The 20570-nt window shown below is 41.6% G+C and overlaps 1 protein-coding gene across 1 annotated transcript in view; it reads right to left on the reverse strand.

Moving 5' to 3' along the window:
• Positions 1-20570, reverse strand: part of IDO2 (indoleamine 2,3-dioxygenase 2) — a 43333-nt gene that overhangs the window by 20394 nt on the left and 2369 nt on the right. Inside the window, exons 2-5 of the mRNA XM_004286511.4 lie at positions 11832-11927; positions 4679-4798; positions 2413-2531; positions 1368-1382 (exon numbers count right to left, since the gene is read on the reverse strand). Of these exons, the coding sequence (XP_004286559.1) occupies positions 1368-1382; positions 2413-2531; positions 4679-4798; positions 11832-11927 (350 nt within the window). The remainder of the gene's footprint in view (positions 1-1367; positions 1383-2412; positions 2532-4678; positions 4799-11831; positions 11928-20570) is intronic.

Raw genomic sequence — 20570 nt, forward strand, 5'->3', positions numbered from 1 at the left:
CCTCGAGTCAGGTAACTGCTATAGTCCAAGGTGGAACCAGAGGTTGATGCTCTCCTCTCCACAGGGCAGCCCGAAGATGGGCCTCTTCCCTCCAGCAACGTTCAGGTAGGAAAGAGACAGATCTGCTCCAGCCCAAGTTCACCTGAGGACTCCTAAGCTAGCATGGCCCGGATGATCCCAGACCATCTCCCCCACCCCCCACCCCCGCCCCTGCTGTGGAACTGCTAAAGCATGAGGGGACAAGTAGGGTTGATTCTTCACAGGGCCAGTCCGGGGCCCATCACACCCTTCCCGTTAGGAGCACAGTGTCTTAATGCTGCAGTGACCACAGGCAACAGCTAATTACATGCTCCTTTCTTACAGACAGAAAACTATGGCCCAAAGAAGCAAAATCGCTTCCCCAGTTGCATCCAGCTGCTTAGTCACTGGACCTGGTCCAGAGCAGTTTCATAGCTCAGGCTAGTGCTCTCTCTCATTAGTCATTTTCCCCCCCAAATTCTGTATTATAATAGTGAAAGCTGAAGACTGTTATAGAGGGATCATTCTTAAATGATCTGTTATCACATGGATTCAAATAGCCCAGAGGCGGATCCAGTCTACAAAACATAAAACTTCATTCCATAAGTCACTTCTGCCTCTAAAACATGAGAAGACATGAAAATCAAACACAAAAGATAACTCAGTCAGGGACCCCCGTAGTTTCAGCAGAGTCACGTTAGTGTGGAAATGGGGTCTTCAGGCTTCATCTCTCCATCTTCTGAGGTACAGCTTTTATACTGAGCCCCTTTATGGAGTTGAGGTTTGGTGACCGGAGAGGCAGTGTCAACTTAGAGGTTAACTGTGCTCCCTGGGGAAACAGGGGCCTAAGAACATCTGGACCAGACTTGCCCCACGAGCTCCAGTCTATGTAATATTTCAAAGGGATTCTGTAGCTGTAGCAGCCACAGCCTGCAATTCGGCCTTTCAGAGAAGTTACAGTGAGACCAGAGATCTTCCTCAGATCATTAGACTTCAAAAAATCACAGAGAATTGGAGAACTGGTGAAGTTTTGGTGTTTGGGGGGGTTTTGGTTTGTTTTTTTGCTCTTCTTACATTGCATTTTACTTGTTTTATTATGTACAAATTGGAAAATGTAGTCAAGAAAATTAATCCCTTAATCTCTACAAAGCAGAGACAACTACTGTTAACTTTGGGGCTGTTGATTTGGGGTACATTTCCTTCTACTATTTTTTCATGCATTTTTATATGTTTTATGTACTATACGTACAATGTGGTATGCTTTCTCTTTTTTTTGCTTGTTGTTTTTATTGTAAGCTTTTACAGTTAGCAAGAATTCTGAAGTGAGTGAAGGATTTCTGAGAACTTACCTGATTTCCAGGGGTCTAGTCCAATTTCAGTTATTGACAAAAGGAAAGAAAAAGAAGAGAACAAATCAGTTTGCAAACCTGATATGCCTTCTAGGGTCACGTGGACACAGGCATGCACACTTGTGTGCAAATGCACGCACAGACACACACACATCGTGCACAGTTTGGATGTCACGGGTTGTGACTAGACCGTGGGCCTGAGGGGAGCAGAATAGACCACCTCAAATATGCCACTTAGTGGATTGATTATTTTGAATTAAAGATACTTGAGAAACAGCCGGTGCCAAAAGGACACTAGGACCTCTTTGTGCCGCTGAAAGTAGGAAATAAATCTCCCATGTGAAGGTCCCCCTCCCTGTACCAGGAAGTAGAGAGAGACAGGCTTATCACCAGAGACAGGAATTCAGGGCTGAGAAGCCTGTATAAACGAACCTTGTTACTTCTTCCCTAGTTAGCTAACCCAAGCCCCAAAGCCTGTGTCTTGTCAATTCTTCATAAATGCAGTGCTGCCTCATCTAGAAGATATACAAGCTTCCGGCTTTAGTCGCATATTCGAGTCTCATCTTTTTATGGGGATCTAATAGGTACAAAAGTAAATTTGTTTTTCTCCTGTTCCCCTATCTGATGTCAATTTGATTATTAGACCAGCTAAGCAGCCTAAATGGGAAGAAGGGCAAGGTTTTCCTCCCCTACGGTCCTCGGAGCAACAAAGAGGCAGATAGATCTCAATTTACATATCAGCCCCAGAGCATTTAGCCTGTGGCCATCCTGACAATTGAAATTGCTCCTTTTATATACTTGCAATTACCTGCCCCAATGTTTTCAGAGTGGGTTGAGAGGAAGCTCCTGGGAACTGTGATTATTGAACTTGCGTTCAAGTTCACCCCTTCTTTGGCACCATAAATCGGGTAATAAATATGAACATCCCTAATCACAACATAGCTGACAAAGCCTGGATTTTCCCTGCAGAGAGAAGGAAAAGTCAAGACTCTCCCTTACCCGCTTTTAATCTGTGCAAATCCCAAGCGCCTTCTCCCGCTCTTACCTTCCTGGGTTCCTAGTAGCCCAGTTGGCCAGAACCACGTCCGAGTGAAGCAGGATAGGAGGGAGCCCCAAGGTCCTGGAGACCTCGACCAAGGGAAGGGCAAGGGTTCTCGGCAGAACCTTGAAGATACAAATCCAGACAATTAGCACATTCTAGAAAGAATGCAGCAGAGGAAGCAATCTGTCTTTTATTCTGGCAATCTTGGGGTAGAGCAACGAGCCGGGGATAAAACTGGAATTATATGAGTGATCTATAGACACACACCTCATTCTCATATTTATTCTGTTAACAGCCTAGTGGGTATATTGTTTATGAGTGCGGTCTGAAATATATGTGAAGATTACAAAACTGGAACACACACACTTACACATAGGGTATAAAATAATCTCTGAATATTGTGCAGAGAAGGGCCTGAGCAAATGTTTAAGCATAAATGGGGGCTGAGTTGATGAGCAGTGGGAAAAAATCTCTCTCTATCTATATATATATCTCCAGAGAAATAGATCAGACAGATATGTAGCTATCTAGATATATGTGTGTTTTTGTGTACAGTCTTAGTTTTAGGAACATATGCGTATGTGTTTGTATGCAAGCGTGTGTGTGTGTGTGTGTGTGTGTGTGTGTGTGTGTGTGTGTGTATCCTCTCCTCAGGGAGAGGGATGGGAAGGATAGAACGCTTCATCAAACCCAATAACAACTTTGAGTAAGTCACCTCAAGACAGTCCCCATTCAACCCCTGAGTTATCCTAGGACACTCTAAAGAACCCTATATGCCCCAAAATCCAGAAAAACTACCCATGTGGGTACCAGTGGGGGACTCCAACCACGAACAAGGCTAAACTAGTCCAGATCCAAAAGAACATTCTTATGCTTCCTGTCTCCCACTTCCCATTTTCCTTCCCCTTAATCTACTCAAAGAAGTCCAGCTTCTGCCTTAGTTTTCCGTTAGATTTTTAGAGAGAGTTGGGACAGAACTGTTTCTCAGGTAGAAAACAATAAAGAGCTTTAAAGAGTTGTCAGATTCAAACCTAAGGCCAGCTTCCCTTGGGGGGCAGTGGATGAGTAGGGCAGCGCAGAAGCGAGGTGTCTCCACAGTGAGGAAGCGAAAGGAGGAGATACAAAGAAGGTAAGAGATGGCCCGAGGCGGGGGTGGGGTGTGACAGGGGGCTCCCACCCCTTCCCCTCATTGAGGATTGTGGTTTGGAGAACGGAAGGAGGGAAGCCCATTGGGATGTCCTGTCATATGTGCCTAGATCTCAGACTTTCCAACATCAGACACATGACTCTTTTTAAAAAAAGAGTCTGAAGCAGCTCTATGCTTTCCTCTTCTCTCCTCTCTTACTTGCCTTTCTTTTTCTCACTGGGAGTCTCCTGTATTTACTTGAGAGAGAAAAGGTAGAATCAACCCAGCAAACAAGATAAGCACAGGCTGCTGACTCAAGAAGCAGGAAGTACTAGAACAAGGGTAACACCCGCATTTCTGGAGAATGTCCATTTATAAAAAATGCAGCTAATAGGAATTTATCCTGCAGTTAGGGAAACAAAGACTTCACGTTCCAAGTTTCAGATTGAAACTGTAAAAAGTTATGAAAAGATTCAGAAGAGATTTACATGAACTATTAAGAGACACAGACCAATATTTGGTGGATAGCAAGCAACATTCAAGAAAGGAAGATTAGTGTTATAAATAGCAATGTGTGCTCTTCCCCGCTGGGGAAAGAAGGTTACATTAGTGAAATCAGAAGGTCTGAGTTGTGGCCCTGGATTTTCCACGAACTTGCTATCTGACCTTGGGCAAGGAATTTAACTCCTGTAGTCCTCAGCCATCTGTAAAATGGGCACAGCATTGCTATACTTACCTTATGGGATTGTGAACATTGACTGTGATTACGGATGTGTATAAGAGCACAAACTGCTGTAAAATGGAAATCATTAAGTTTTCCATGACACCTCAGAACTTGCCTTCAAATGCAGCTCTTCACAATTCTTGGAAGAGGGTGAGTGCCAGAAAAAACAATATTCAAAAACTAATGAGAGGGCTACCAGTTCTAAGCAAAATTAACCTCCTGGCCAGGGGAAAAAGGTGTTTTCATTTAAATGGGCCCTTTGCCCTTCCTTCACCTCATACCCAAAGGAAAGAACAAGAAAGGACCCATTTTCCAGGCAAACAGAGAGCGTTTGCCAGGTGCAGCAGACCTTTGTAGAGAGCGTCCTCCAGGTGCAGCAGACCTGCCAGATGACAGGACAGGTGTCCCTTTGTCCCTACCTCTTTGGGCTGTGCCTCTCCATCCTGCCAGACATATCCCATGGTAATAAAGGTTAGGACCAGGTGTGCCAGCCGCTGTTCCCGGTAACCCGTGAGGAACTGGCAGTTCAAGAGGGGCATCTGTTCAAGAGAATTTCCAGAGATTACCAGCTGCAGGGGTGTGAAGGGTGCAGGGGTTCTGTGGCTTGAAGGGGTTATATTTCAGTGACGGGGATCCACACATCCCCCTCTCTACCCTGATCTTAGGACACTGCGGTAGAGGAGGTATCCCAGATGATATTGTTCACGAAGTACCTACACCAAATTGTCCCCGTGGTTGTGCCGGACACTGATCACCATCACTGACAGCTTGGTTAGAGTGTTCTAGAATAACTCAGTCCCAAGACTGACATCATTTATTAAACGGGAGTCTCCCGGGGCAACTTTTACAATCCTGCCTTATCAAAGCATCTCTGCGTAACGGGTACCATTTAACCCTAATAACAGCCCTGCTGCTGTGGGCGTTACTGTCTCTGTTTACTCTGTTTAATTCGTAGGTAAAGAGTACACGGAGGCCAGTGGAGTTAGGAATCCGATCAAATCCCTTAAGGGAGGTTGCTGAGCGGGAATAAGAGGTTGTTCAGTTCTTGTCCGAACACTCCCCGTGACCCTGTGACCTCTCCACGCCCGCTCCCTCCCTGTCAAGATGCGTCATAGAGAGGTGTAAAGGTGATGTCGTTGAAAGCAACACCCTGTACACAAGTTAGTTATTACTGACAGCCCTGCCTAAGCAAATATTACCAGTTTCTCAGTTTTCCCCCGGCCAACCCTGCCTGTCTCGGTTGACGTCAACAGCCTCTGAGCTCCAGCTTCCCTGTACTTCCCCCTCGGCTTTCCTCCGTCCCCTATCCCTTCCCCAGCTCTAGACACAGTCTGATCTAGTTCTTCCCAGGTGCCCCTCTCCAGGATCCGAAGCGCCAGAAGGGGCGGCGGTGGATGTGTGTATCTCTTTAAGCTCCGGGCTCTTAAACGATGAGTGACAAGTGGGCTGGGACCGAGGTTCCCCACGCCCAGCGCCCGGCAGCCGGAGCCGCAGCCTCCCCGATGGTAATCCTTCCTCCGCTGGCCCCTAGGGGACAGCCTTTCTGAGTCTGTCCTCACTGTGCCAGACTGTTTATTTCACCCTTAAAATTGGCTCTGAGATAGAATCGCGAAAGTTCTGTGCAGAATCGCGAAAGATCTGTGCCTTAGGGGGTGTGTGTGTCTATTGGAGAGATTGCTGAGATGTTGCATTTTAACAGGAACCAGCCTGAGAATTATAACCACAGTTATAATGTATTCAGTTATTTCTTCAGCACTTATTCTAAGGCAGTTACTAAAGTGTCCAAGGCATAGTGCGAAAAGCGTCCCAAGCAGGTTGATACTCCATTTTCCCCCAAACCCACAGGCCAAAACTGAGGGTCAGAGCGGGTAAGATATTTGCCCAGAGCCACAGAGCCAGGAGGGACTGAGCCAGGATGCTAGTTCAGTTCTGCTGACCAGCCTTGCCCTCTGAAGTCAGCACTGCCCGAAAGAAATATGAGAGCCATACGTGTAATTTGACATTTTCTACCAGCCACATTTTAAAAATAGCAAAAAACAAAAAAGCCCCAGGTGGAATTAGTTTTAATAACATTTTATCTAGGTCAATGTATGCAAAATGTTTACACATAATCAATATTAAAAATATCGAGATTTTTACACTCTTTTTCTAGTAAGTCTTCAAAATCCAGCGAGTGTCTCACATGCCAACTTGTCCTGGCCACATTTCCACTGCTCAGTAGCCATGAGTGGCTACTGGCTACCTACAGTGCAGCCTCAAGGTAAAGGAATAAGGTCCCAAGATGTTCTGGGGTCACCTTCTATTTTTCCCTGTTCCGGGTTTATAATCAGCTCTTTCTCCGAGAAGCCCCAGTTCCATTTATTGGAAAAGAGTTCCAATAAATGGACACTGCGTTTGCTCTTTGCTAGTGGAATGCCACTGTTTCTAGATCCCTCACAGTGGACAAAGCTAGGAAATGTGTGTTCTGTGTGTGTGTATACACGTATTACGTACACATACATATAATGTTTGTTTACCCATCTATATATCCACAAAATGTGTGTGTGTGTGTGTATATAGACATTTTAGTATCATATGTATATATGATGCTAAAATGCTAAACATGTCAGACGTCTCCAACTCTTATCTGGTGTCACAGGTTGATCTTATCTTTCCCCCCTTGCTAATTTATAACTTTCATCTCTGATGGTGAAATATTATCCACCATTCATTTACTTATTTATTCATCCTAACATTGGGTTGGCCAAAAAGTTCGTTTGGTTTTAAGTACAAATAAAAGACATTTTTCATTTTCACGAAGAACTTTATCGAACAACATATTCACTAACCGAACGAACTTTTTGGCCAACCATATATTTTATATATATATATATATGTCACATGAATGGAATCATACGATATGTAGCCTTTTGGTTCTGACATGTTTCATTTGGCAAAATGTATTTGAGGTTTATCCATATGTTGAATAAATCAATAGCTTATGCATTTTTGTCACTGTACAGCGTTCCAATGTATGAATACAGGAGTCCTCGTTCAGACTGCTGTAACAAAGTACCATAGACTAGCTGGCTTATAAACAATGGAAATTTGATTCTTACAGTTTTGGAAGCTGAACGTCCCAGATCAGGGTGCCAGCATGATTGGGTGCTGGTGAGAACCGTTCTGCTGTCTTCTTGCTTCATCCTCACGTGACAGCAGAAGAGGGCCAGAGAGTCCTGGGGTCACTTTTATAAGGGCATTCATCCCATTTATGAATATCCCATTCTACTTTCATGACCTAATTACCTTCTGTGTTGGTCAATTTGATGTGTCAACTTGACTGGGCTAAGGGATGCCCAGATACATTATTTTTGGGTGTGTCTTTGAGGATGTTTCCAGAAGAGATTCTGGAAGAGATTGGGAGACTGAGTAAAGCCCATCACCCTCACCAATTCGGGTGGCATCATCCACCCTGTTTAGGGCCTGAATAGAGCAGAAAAGTGGAAAAAGGGTGCATTTGCTCTCTGGTTGAGCTGGGACAGCTATCTTCCCCCAACATTAGCACTCTTAGTCCTTGGATTTTCAGACTCGGGCTGGCAATTGCACCACTGGCTCCTCTGGTTCTTGGCTTTCCTGGGCCTCCAACTTGCAGGTAGAAGGAAGATTGTGGGACTTCTCAGACTCCATAATCATAATCATGTGAGTCAGCCACTCCCAATAAATCTCTTTCTACACATCTCTGTATTGGTTCTGTTTCTTGGGAGAACCCTGACTAATACACCTCCCAAAGGCCCCACCCATAACAACATCATGTTGGGGATTAGGATTTCATCATATGAATTTGGGGACCACACACACATTCAGGCCATTGTACTCAGTTTAACCATTCCCCTGTTGAGGGACATCTTGGTGGTTTCCGGCTTACGGGATCATTTACCCACAAGCTTTTCCAGGCACATAAATTTTCAGTTTATTTGGGTAAATACTTAGGAATGTGATTGCTGGGTCATATGGTAAGTCGATGTTTGCCTTTAAAAGATTCTGCCAGACTCTTCTGCATTCCCATCAGCAAGGTGAAGTAGAGTCTCTTTTGGTTTATAGCCTCACCAGTGTTTGATGTTGCCAGAGTTTTAAAAAAACGTTAGCTGTTCAAATAGGTTTTAAATTGCCTTTCAGTACTTATGAACATAGATACATCGTCCTATGTTTCTCTGTAAGTCACCTAGTTTCATTTTTCTTCCTTCCTGATTAAGGCTTGCAAAACTTTCCTCTTATTCTACAAACTCTGAAGTTTCACCAGGATATCCATGGGTGGTCCCCCGCCCCCATTGTCTTTCTGATAGAAATACTCCAATCTTTCATAAGAGCTGAAAAATTCTGTTTTTATGTGTTTAAAGCTTTGCTTTTTCTTCACCCACACTAGTCTACTTGTGGGACTTCTGTTTTGTGGAATTTAGATCATCAATTTCTCTTTTTCATATACTTTTATTTTTCTGATGCTGGCATTTAATTTTTGCTTTCTGCTTTATAAAACCGTTTCAAGGAAGTCCCTAAATCACCATTATTTTTCTATAATCAATGTTTCCCTCATTTACTCGGGTCGCTATTGAGCTTTTTGGTTATTTCTTTGCTTTCCAATAGTTCCTTTTACCGAGCAACTTTATTGATTTTTATGAAGTACATATACTGAAGACATTAATGCAATTTTTAAAAGCACTGATCTCATCTTTTGGCTTCTGTCGGAGACCAAATGTCCTGTGTCTCCCTCATCCTTCTTGACTTGCTTATTCTCTTCATATCGTTTGGTCATTTGGGGTTATCCATTCGTGTTCAGGAATGGAGGCCAGGGTTATCAGAATTAGTAACTAATAGAGCTTCCCTTATCATGTTTCCAGAATACTTCTGAGCTTCCTCTTGTGACCTTCCTGTGAGTCCACCAGCTGTCTGTAGTGTTTTGTCCCAGAGGGCTGGAGAAGGGGTACCCTTCCTGGAAGAAGATGGTTGAGTCTAAGCCAGTTAACAAGTTTTTGTCTGTCTTGTTTTGTTTTTTACCAACATACGGATAGGGGCCTTGGGGGCTTTCTAAGAGTAAGGTGGTTGGCCTGGAGGTACTGTGAGATTAGAAGTGCAAATTCACTTTCTGTCTTGTCCGTGCCAAGTAAAGGCCTCAAGAGGACAAATGTCTTAGTCTGTAGCTCTATGTGTGGTCCTGGAAGCCACAGTATTTGCTTCTCATGACGGTTTTCCAATGGATTCAGTCTCCATCTGTGGTGGTGAAGTCTAAAGAGTGGTTTTATCCAGTTAGTTGTTTTAGAACTAATTAGAAGCATAGGGAATGGCCACAGATGTTATATTAGTTTCCTGGGGCTGCCCCAAAGAAGGAACACACCAGAAATTTATGCTCTCACAATTCTGGGAGATACAAGTCTGAAATTAAGGTGTTTGTGAGGTTTGTTCCTTCTGGAGGCTCTCGGGGGAGAATCTGTTCCCTGTTTCAGTCCAAGTTTCAGGTGGTTGCCAGCAACTCTTGGGAGGGGCCTGTAGATGCATCACTCCAGTCTCTGCCTCTGTCTCCACATGATGTTCTAACCTGTGTATCTGTGTCTCTGTGTCCAAATTCCCTTCTTGCTCTAAGCATGCCAGTCCTCGCGAACTTAGAGTGCACCCTAATACAACACACATGACCTAATTTAACTTGATAACATCTGCAGAGACCCTATTTCCAAATGAGGTCATCTTCACAGGTTCCAAGACACAATTTCTGGAGAGAAACTATTCAACACAGGAGAAGTATCAGGGGGATTAATTCCACGGCTGTACTGAGCTGTATCCCCCATGCCCATGTTTACAGTGACCAGAAATTAGCTGGACACTCCTGGCCTTTCCTCATTGACACTTAACCTATGAGAAGCACCGATTCAACAAGTTCTTCACTTCGTTTATGGAGGTTGAGTTACATAAAGCCCGAGGAAAGCCTTGTACAGAGGACCGTGAAGTTCACATATTGAACTTGAATCTACCTTCCTGCAAACTGCCCCTTGCCTCTGTGCGCTCTTACTCTGAGATGGGAGAGGGAGCCTCGGGGGTGTTCTTTGTGCTTTGGTTGAATGCTTGGCATGGGTACAATAGACTCATTTCTGGATCTGATATAATTTGATTAATATGGTACGAAAGCCCTTAAGGCTTTTATTCCACCATTTCTCTGGTTTTCCCTCACTCAGATATCTCCTTTTTTCTTCTTTTTGTATTTCTTTGGTCATTTTAATGAGACTTTAGGCAGCAGGAAAATAACTTCTTAGGCTTAGTTTCCCATCTTCATAGACACTGAAGACAGTGTCTTACATCTCTTACAGGGTTTTAAACCTTGTGCTTGCACTTAGCAGGCATTCCATAAGTATTTTTAAATGAATTTGTAATTATAGACATGAAATATGCATACGTCAGTGAAGGAGAATTTTGGAGGGGAAAACCTCTTATATGTCTAAAATCACACGGCACGCCAATTGGTGAGATTAAAACAGATGGAGAAGAGACGAGAGGGAAGTGTAAATATAAATATCAAACACTGTTGTGTGGCAGGAAATACAAAAACACTATTGCAAAAGTCATTTAGTTTTCGCAACAATTCTAGGGACCCCGAATTTCTCCCATTTTATAAATATGAAAACAGAATAAGTAACTCGTTAAGTCAAAGTTTATAACGACTAAGTGATAAAACCAAGAGTCCAACTCAGGTCCTCCTGAGTCAAATCTGTGTTCCTCCTATAACACCTTCTTCTTATTCCTGTGGGGTCATGTCAGTTCTCCCAGGACGAAGGAGTTTCACCGTTCCTTACATAATTTGGGGAAACATTGCTCATCTTGTCTCATATGTGGCATTTACAGACTTATCAATGATTTCTGAAGAATCTGCCAACCCTGACTTTATAACTGGGAAAGTCTCTTGACTCAACTATTCTGTGAAACGCCGACAGTAAATCAATGTGGCTTCACTCATGGGGAGGGGAGCCCTGACCATGTGGCTTGGCGTGAGGGCACTGAGAATTTTCACACCTGTCCTTCCCCAGCTAGGTCTTATTCATCAGTTTCCTGACACTTCTCAACCAGACTGTCTTTCTTCTTTAAACACATGCTTGTTGAGTGCCCAGGAACTGTTCTGTGCAGGCTCTGGAAATTTTAGGGAAACACACTTGTCATACCAGAAGCAAGTGTCATTCTGCTCATCATGAAGGGTGAGATAGTTCTAGTTTCGTGGATAAACTCAACAGCAGTGATTGGTCAGCTGACCCACTTCCACAATGCTGAAAAAGGAAAATGGTGTGAGGATGAAAATAGGGTAGTGAGAAGGGGTTAAGGAGAAGAATACAAAACATTTGGGGCTTCCCTGGTGGCGCAGTGGTTGAGAGTCCGCCTGCCGATGCCGGGGACGCGGGTTCGAGCCCCGGTCCAGGAAAATCCCACATGCCACGGAGCGGCTGGGCCCGTGAGCCATGACCGCTGAGCCTGCGCGTCCGGAGCCTGTGCTCCGCGACGGGAAAGGCCACAACAGTGAGAGGCCCGCGTACCGCCAAAAAACAATACAAAACGTTTTACCTCGTTCACTTGAGCTCGAAGCTGGTGACTCCCAATCAAGTGAGGCAGTCGGTTGGCAATTTCCATCCAAGGTCTATAGTGATCAGGGAGTTCTTTCTGCATTGAAAAAATAAAAATGTCTCAGTATTTTAGAGCTCTCTGGGAAGCAGCTTCGTGTAGTAGCTGTTTGCAGATTTCAGTCTTAAGGCAGAATTCAGGTCAATTCCATTCAACAAACATTGAGAATTCACTATCTGCTGTACCCTATGCTAAGCACTGCAGATACACAGGTGACTAATATACAGTCCTTGTGGTGAGGGAGCATATGATCTAGTAAGGATAAATAAAATGCAATCAGACATACCCAATGCAGTATAATATGTTCAATTAAGGATATGTGTAAGCTTAACAACCAGCTGAAGAGGAAGTAGTTAATTCCATAAACTGTGCTAGGGAATAATGGGAAATGTTCATAGAAATATGATAGTTGGGGCCAGTAGTAGGGTCTGAAAGTGACTTTTCTAGTTGGAACTTTTAAGATGGGAAGCCAGTGAAACAGAGGAGATAGTGGATAAATAGAGATAACTGTGCTTCTTGGGATTACAGATGATTCAGTGTCACTAGAATATAAAGTTCAAGAGAAAGGATGATGGAAGATTTGACCAGAAAATCAGATCAAATATGCTTTTTATTGACTACATAAGAACTTTATTTTTTATGTATGTTGGTGACATGATTCAATCTGAATTTTAGGAAGATAACTTTGCTTTGGGATTTTAAGGTATAAAGTCAGATTAGGAAACCTTTGAAATATTGTCTGAAAATTAAGCTTAGGCAATGGCAGTGAATTTGGAAAGGAGAAGGTATGTATTCAAAAATATTTGGAAAATAAAATTGAAATAATTAAATTTAGAGGCAGGGATGGGGCTAAAGGCGAGGTGATCCCTAGCCCAAGAGCACAGTTTATTTGCCCACTCTGGGTCGTTGGTTTAGCCAAGAAGAACACAGGTTGGCTTTCAGCAGCCCTGACTCTATCCCAAGAAATGGCAAACTGCAGCAAACTACACTCGTGAATAAGCTTTTATTAGGACACAGCCAAGTTCATTTGTTTCCACATCGTCTACAGTGGCTGTCACTTTACAATGGCAGAGTTGCATAATGGCAACAGAGATCATATGGTCTGCAAAGCTTAAAATATTTACTATTTGACCCTTTACAGGAAAAGTTTGCCAACTCGTGACCTGTCCCCAGGGTCTGGGCCTCCTTTTACAGAGTACAGTCTGCAAGACTGAAATGTTGTGTCTCTGGGTTAAGAAGGAGAGGCAGTGAGGATGATTTCCATGTTTCTGAATCAGATGACTGAATGAATTGTTGAGAAGACAGATTGAAACAGAAATGCAGGTGGAAGTCAAAGAGAGGACATGCAACAGTGAATTTGTTTTTACATATGTCCAACCTAAAATATCTGTGGAATGTCAAGATATGGCTATGTACTTGGCAGTTGGATATACAGTTGGAAGCTCAGGGGAGAATTAATATTAGAAATATACAATCGGGAGGCATCATAGTAGTGCAAATTCTGCATTGTGGTAAAAACCACAAGTGGGTACAAGACCATTCGGGAGAAGTTGCCAAGTGGAAGGAGAAGGCTTAGATCAGCACACTGGGGGGATACTTACAAGGCAGGCAGAGGAACTGAATCCAGCACAAAAAGATATGTATAGAGGCTAAATAGGCCAGAAGAGAATCACCCTATAGAAGTCAAGACATTAGAGGATCTCTCGGAAGCAGGGATTCATCAGATGGCCAAATGCATCATTTAAGTAAGGTTACCCCTTTGGAAGACAAAACTAAAGAGTCACTAATATATCAATATATACACCAGTCTTTCCACGTATATGGCATAGAAATTCAGGTCAGGGTCATGGAAACAGGGTTCAAATTTTAGTGTGCTGAGGAGGGAAGAAAACAGAGATTGGAAATGTGAATTACTTTTTTGGGAGAGCCATAAGCCATCACAAGGCGACAGTTTGTGTTTGAGAGCTGTTCCCACTTTCGAATGGGAAACTTGAGCGGTTTACAGCCTGCTAGTGTAAGAGGCAGAGATTGAAGAGAAAGGAGAGAGGGAATAATTAAAAGTAAAGGGTCGTGAGGAAGAAGAGGAGGAGAGGAAGAGCCCAAATGCAGCGCCTGGCTGCGAAGAGCTGGAAGGAGAAAGTCTGGATTTTGAGGGACTCATTTCTTATGAACTCAATTTCTCCACAAATGGTGAAGATTCAGGTTACATGACTTGGGGAGAGGGGTGGGTGTTCAATTAATTATCGGAGGGAAGGGAAGAGGAAATTAAACATAAAAATGCAAACAACATAATATATTGCAATATAGAATATGTGTATTATAATACACTATAATGACTTTCAAAACCCAGGGAAGTTTGAAAACTATAAGTTTGGAGTGCTGTAGATGTGTAAGTTACCAATAAGTCACTTGCTGGAGATCCTCTGTCTCTCAGCCTCTAAAATAAAACTGGGTGAATCTAACATCCAATACACAATCTTTGAAAATTATAGACTTTATTTAATCCTCTGCTTCTATCTTTGTCCCTGAATCAATTTAGGACAAATTGGGCACCCTTTACTACCTTTCTCGACAAATCAAATTACACCAAACATCATAATTTAACATTTTTAATATAGATATTGTGCAGGAGGGGGCGATTTTACCCTCTACTCCTCTTGAGTTCTTGTGTCAGGAGTCAATAAAATTGACGCAAAACAGATTAACAGGAGAAACAGAAAGAAATGTTAGTTTGTACGTACAGAGGTCTCATAGAAATGGGACCTAAAAAGTGGCCAAAGCAGGCTTTTATACTTTGTAGACAAAGAGACAATAAATCTGTGAGGAATGGACAAGACAAAGAAACTTAGGCTTCAGGTGCTTATCTAACCAGAGTTTGGTCTTGGGGTCGTCAATTAAAGAAGTAACAGGGTTTTATTTATTCAGGCCTCTCACCTTGAATTCCCTACCTCTGGTGGTAAGGGTGTCCTATCTCCAGATGCGTGGAGGGTACCTTTCATAGGAGAGATTTATTTCCTGCTTTTAGGGAGACAGAGAAGAGGGTCAAATTTCCTCTTAAATTGACTGTTTCTTAAGTAACTTTCACCCAAAAGAATCAATATGCATTGAGGCATATTCGTGGGTGACTTGCCCCGGGCGCCAACAATACAGATATTCACAAAGAGGAAATCACACCTCTCTCCTCATGCATTCCGCATCCAGTACCTCAGCTTCTGAGAGGTAGAGTCCACTATGCTCCCCTACTCTTCTCCCAGAGAGAACATTTATAAGCATAATGGTATAATTTTCCCTAGCAGTGCTCAGCGGTAGTGCAGAATTGAAGAAAGCCGCTAATTGACCCGAGTTTGGGGATTTACAGAGCAGTGGCCCAGCTGAGAATGCTCGCACACATAAAGGCAGAGAGATTTATGGTAAACTGACTCTGAACTGGCAGCTTGTTTTTCTTCTCGTCTATATGATGCATATGTTTTATGAACAAAAACTGAATGCATCTACAGAGACAAAGGAATATAATATTTATAAAAGAAAACCACAGAAGCAGACTCATAGTATTCAGAACCCCTTTTAAAGTGGGTTTGAAGAAAAGCTGTAGCTAAATCTGTCCTTCCTTCTTTGATGCCTAGAGAGGGGATCGTATTCTGAGAATTAAATTAGAGCATCCTGGAGAATTCCCTGCAATCTAGTGGTTATGACTTGGCACTTTCACTGCGGTGGCCCAGGTTCCATCCCTGTTTGGGGAACTACGGTCCTGCAAGCCACGATGAATAGCCAAAAAAAAAAAAAAAAAAAAATTCAAGCATCCTGGATTTCTGCTTCCTGGCTTGCATGGGAATCCTTAAATACTACATTTTGCTTCAATCTAAGCAGCACTCTATTCTTGAATATCTCTTTTTCTTTCCCCTTAGATTCCTAGAGGCTTCTTTTTCTTCCTTCTTCTCTTCATCCTCTCCCTTCTTTAAACAGTTCTAGTCTTTGGACTCTGGTATCACCCCACAAATGTAAGAAAACCATGAGCTTTGAGAACCTCTGGATTCTCCGAGTGTGGTTCCCATCCAGCACCGTCAGCATGATGTGGAAACTTGTTAGACATGCAAATTCTCGGGCTCTACCCCAGACGTACTGAACCTGAAACCAGCTGCCTGTGCTTTAGCAAGCCCTGTAGGTGAAGCTACAAAGTTTGAAAGTTTGTTGTACCCCAAAGCTTGAAAACCACTGATGTGGGGACCTCAAAGGAAAGGGAGAAAGGATTTTAAAGCTAGTTCATAATCCATTAAAAATGTATTCACCCTAAGTGTCCATCGACAGATGAATGGATAAAGAAGATGTGGCACATATATACAATGGAATATTACGCAGCCATAAAAAGAAATGAAATTGAGTTATGTGTAGTGAGGTGGATGGACCTAGAGTCTGTCATACAGAGTGAAGTAAGTCAGAAAGAGAAAAACAAATACCATATGCTAACACACATATATGGAATCTAAAAAAAAATGGTTCTGATTAACCTAGGGGCAGGACAGGAATAAAGATGCAGAGGTAGAGAATGGACTTGAGGACACGGGGAGGGGGAAGGGTAAGCTGGAACAAAGTGAGAGAGTGGCATGGACATATATACACTACCAAGTGTAAAATAGATAGCTAGTGGGAAGCAGCTGCATAGCACAGGGAGTTCAGCTCGGTGTTTTGTGACCACCTAGAGGGGTGGGATAGGGAGGGTGGGAGGGAGACACAAGAGGGAGGGGATATGGGGATATATGTATATGTATAGCTGATTCACTTTGTTATACAGCAGAAACTAACACAACCTTGTAAAGCAATTATACTCCAATAAAGATGTTAAAAAATAAAATGTACTCACCCTTTCAATGGGATTTTCCTCTAGAGACTGAATAAAATATTGAATTATGTTACTTTTTGATTGCCAGATCTTGTTTTAAGTTACAGTATGGGGGGACAGGATCAGCTGATGAGTTTTTCACTAAATAGCACCCCTTTTGGTATTAGTTAATACTTATCTATCACATCTATTTCAAAACCTATATACAATTTCAATATTCTATTAATGAATATTGGCAATTGCTTACAATTTTTCACTATCATTAACAAGTTTGAAAGAGTCATCCTTATACATGTGTTTTTAGATGTTTTCTCATTATTAGGACAAATTTATAAATGTGGATTTACTGGATTAAAGATTTTGCACATAGAAAGGTTAAGAGCTACTTCTTGGTTTTCTTACAGAAAAGTTACATGAATTTATAATCACATTTATAGTATGTAATATATAATGGGAGTGCCAGTTTATTTACGATTCTAACAACAGAGCATCACCAAACTTTTTTGTTATTTTTAAAGATATAATATGTATTATCTGCACTAAAATTCTATAATTATTTCAATATTTAATAACAATAAAATAACCACCCAAAAATACACCTTTCACAGAAATGATTAAAATAATGTAATCAATATTTATGGCAAGACAGTCAAAAAGCACAAAATTTATAAAGTGGAAAGTAAAATTATTCTTATTCTCATCTAGCGATGATGACCCTTGGAAGTTTGAGTGGTTTTCCAGAAATTTTGTATGCTATCATTTTATTGTTTAAATTTACATTTCTGTGATTATTAATGAGTTTGAATATCTTGTCATGCTTTGGTCATTGCATTTTGTATGCGGGTGTGCAATGCCATTCATACCAGGGTAGTCAAATGAACCAACATTTTCATTTATGCCATTGGGTTTTTGATGATGCTTAGAAATTTCTTCCCATCCCAATATCATTTCTTTTAGAGAATTTCTAGTTTAATTGTTGGTGCTTACATCTTTCATCTGTCTACGCTTGTGTTGTGAGTTAGGATAGATTATCTCATTATTTCCATTTCAAAATAGAGGAAGTTCAAGCCAGAGAAGTTTTATAACTTTCCCGAGTTTACACATCTGGTCAGTGGTCAGGTCAAATCTCTTCTGACTCAGAGTTCAGTGTACTTTCCAGTACCTCCTGAGAGTAAACACATGGAGAACGGTGACTGCAGAGGTGGTTAGTACAAAGGGACAAGAAATTGAAAGAAACTTTACATGTTTTTCTTCCCCTCATTCCAATAATCAGAAGACCCAGAAGTGGGATGGACACAAATAATAAAATCTCTGACCTTCTTTTCTATTTTTTCAGTTTCCTATTTTATGTTATTCTTTTTCTGCACTTTTATATCTGTCAAAGTACAATTTTCAAAAAGTTAAAAAAAATGACTCATGCAAATATGGAACGTGTGTCCAAAATATATTTAGTTTATTAATGAGGAACTCAGCAGGATGGTCCAGTTGATTCAAAAGCACTTGATAAACTGAAGTGTTTAGAGTTTTGATAAAAAGAATGTTAAAATTAAATGCTAAGGTAAAGACACAGTAATTGGTTAATGTCCTCTATGGCAGAACAATCATAAGGTTTAGGGTTTTATTTTCTACTCAGCGGAAATCACTGGCAGCTCTTTTGCACAAAAATCTGCAAGCTAATGTGCAGCTTCGGAGATTCGGTCCTAATCGATAGGAAGCAGCATGTCAAGAAAGGAGCATCCCTTAGGTAGTTAAGTAACCTTAAGGTGAGACTGCTTAGTTAGACAGGGCTCCGGATGGTACTAGATAAAACTCAGCCCTCCTTTTGCTCTGTTTTGGATAATTCTTCTCAACACATTTATAATCTAGAAAAGAACAGACTTTTTAAAAAAATAATGTATTTTATAGAAACAATAAACTGTATTAGCACTGATTAAGTTAATGAAACCAGCTTCTGGTTAAGAAAATAGCACAGGAAGTTTAAAAAATGAAAGTTTAAGTGAAATTAAAGCTGGCGAACATCAACAAAGGAAGTTGGGTGACAATATTATGATCATAAAAATTAGAATGTAAACTATGGGACAGAGTAGAATGTGAAGGAGAGGGTTTTAAGTGAAATAAAAGACAAGTTTCAATGGAAAGAGGCTGGTGTGTCATTGCTGCCAACTACAGAGGAGAAAGATATTAGATGACTTTGAAGGGGTGGGTAAGCAGCATGAGAGGGCCTTGGAGGCGACACTAAAACATAGGATTTTGTTCCAAGGAGCGGAGTGATGTGATTTGATTTTTGTTTTAAAGGATCACTCTGACTGCCATGCGGAGACTGTACTATGGCAAGAGGGGAAATAAGAAGACGGGTTACAAGGCAATAGTCCAGGGAGAAATAGTGGTGGATGGGACTAGGGTGGAAAAGAGAAAGGTGGGCAGCTAAAAGACAGTTTTCAGAGACAGGGCTGAACTCCTTAATTATCACGAGTCATTTGAGAATAATGAAGATCACTGTGAGACTCAAATGGGAAATGTGCAGTTAACACAAGGCCTAGTACAAAGTGAGCACCTATTAAATAATAATTACTACTCTTATTGTATATTATAAGAAGGTTACCATAGGAAATAAGAAAAACTCCATTCTTAATGAAATATAGGAGAATGCTATCAATAAATTTTGCTAATACTTTGAAAATCTGAATTAAAACCACTGCTTCTCTCAAGTGCTTTGAATTACTACAGGAGATTATATATGACTATTTTTCCTAAATCGTTGCTTGGCCACTATACAAAACAAGGTTCCCGGCATCCCGATTCCTTTTCTTCTGCTCCATGGCACCCTTACAATTTGTTTTTGTTTTTCCCTTTCCTTTGTTTTTGTAGTTAAACTACTTCCAAGCTCTTCTCACTGTTTCTCATAGTTACGACACCTTTCTTTCCACAAACAACCTCCTACGTGTAGCCCCTCAGCCCTCACCTGGACCTTCACTGTCCTTTACGTATTCTGTCGTTTTCAAGTACCAAGCTAGTTAGGCTAGAGGTTCTGAATTAACTCCTGGCTGGGGTTCTGGCATCAGTAATTTTTAAGCTTCCCAGCCAATTTTGATATGCAGTTCAGGAACCATTGCTGGAACCCACCCTGCACTTAACCTTCTGCTAGGAATATATTCACACACCAGGGCATTGTTGCTTACCAGACGCATGAAATCCAAATTCCTGAGCCTAACGTTTGAGTTCCCTTGGTCTCACTCCAATCTAATCTCGTGCTATAAACTCTCTTGGTTCCTCCCTTCCTGCCAAGCAAATTTCCTCACATTCTTTATGTCTAAAGAAAAATTACTCCTCACCCACGCACCAACCCAAACACACGTACACAACAGACACACGATCTGGCAATGGATTTCTGTGGCTTCCTTATGGACATAGGTCTGAAAGGTATACATTTTCCTCACTGAAACATTAGACCCTGGAGGTGTTTGAGAGTTTATAGAAACAGTGGGATGGAGTATTTGAAACCAAGTCAGACCCTTCCCCCAAAGCCAGAATGATTGCTTATTCATTAGTTTGACTGTGTTTTCTTTTCTTTTTTGTTATTATTAAAAATCAGAACCGTTTCCATTATTTGTTAGTTTTAGTCATAAAAATGCTATTAGAAATAGCATACAGATTGGTCCAATATCCATAAAATCATTGAAATATAACAAAATATTTACTACCTGTGGTACATGGTGACACTCACATGCTTTAAGTATTTACGGTAAACAGCCAAGCTTGCTGAAAGAGTATGTTTGGGCTCATTGACATGAAGGGATAGCCAGCCCATCACTTACCTAAAGGCAAACAAATCCTACTCATGCCCT

Source organism: Orcinus orca, chromosome 21, assembly GCF_937001465.1.
Source record: "Orcinus orca chromosome 21, mOrcOrc1.1, whole genome shotgun sequence".
NCBI classification, from domain to species: Eukaryota; Metazoa; Chordata; class Mammalia; order Artiodactyla; family Delphinidae; genus Orcinus; species Orcinus orca.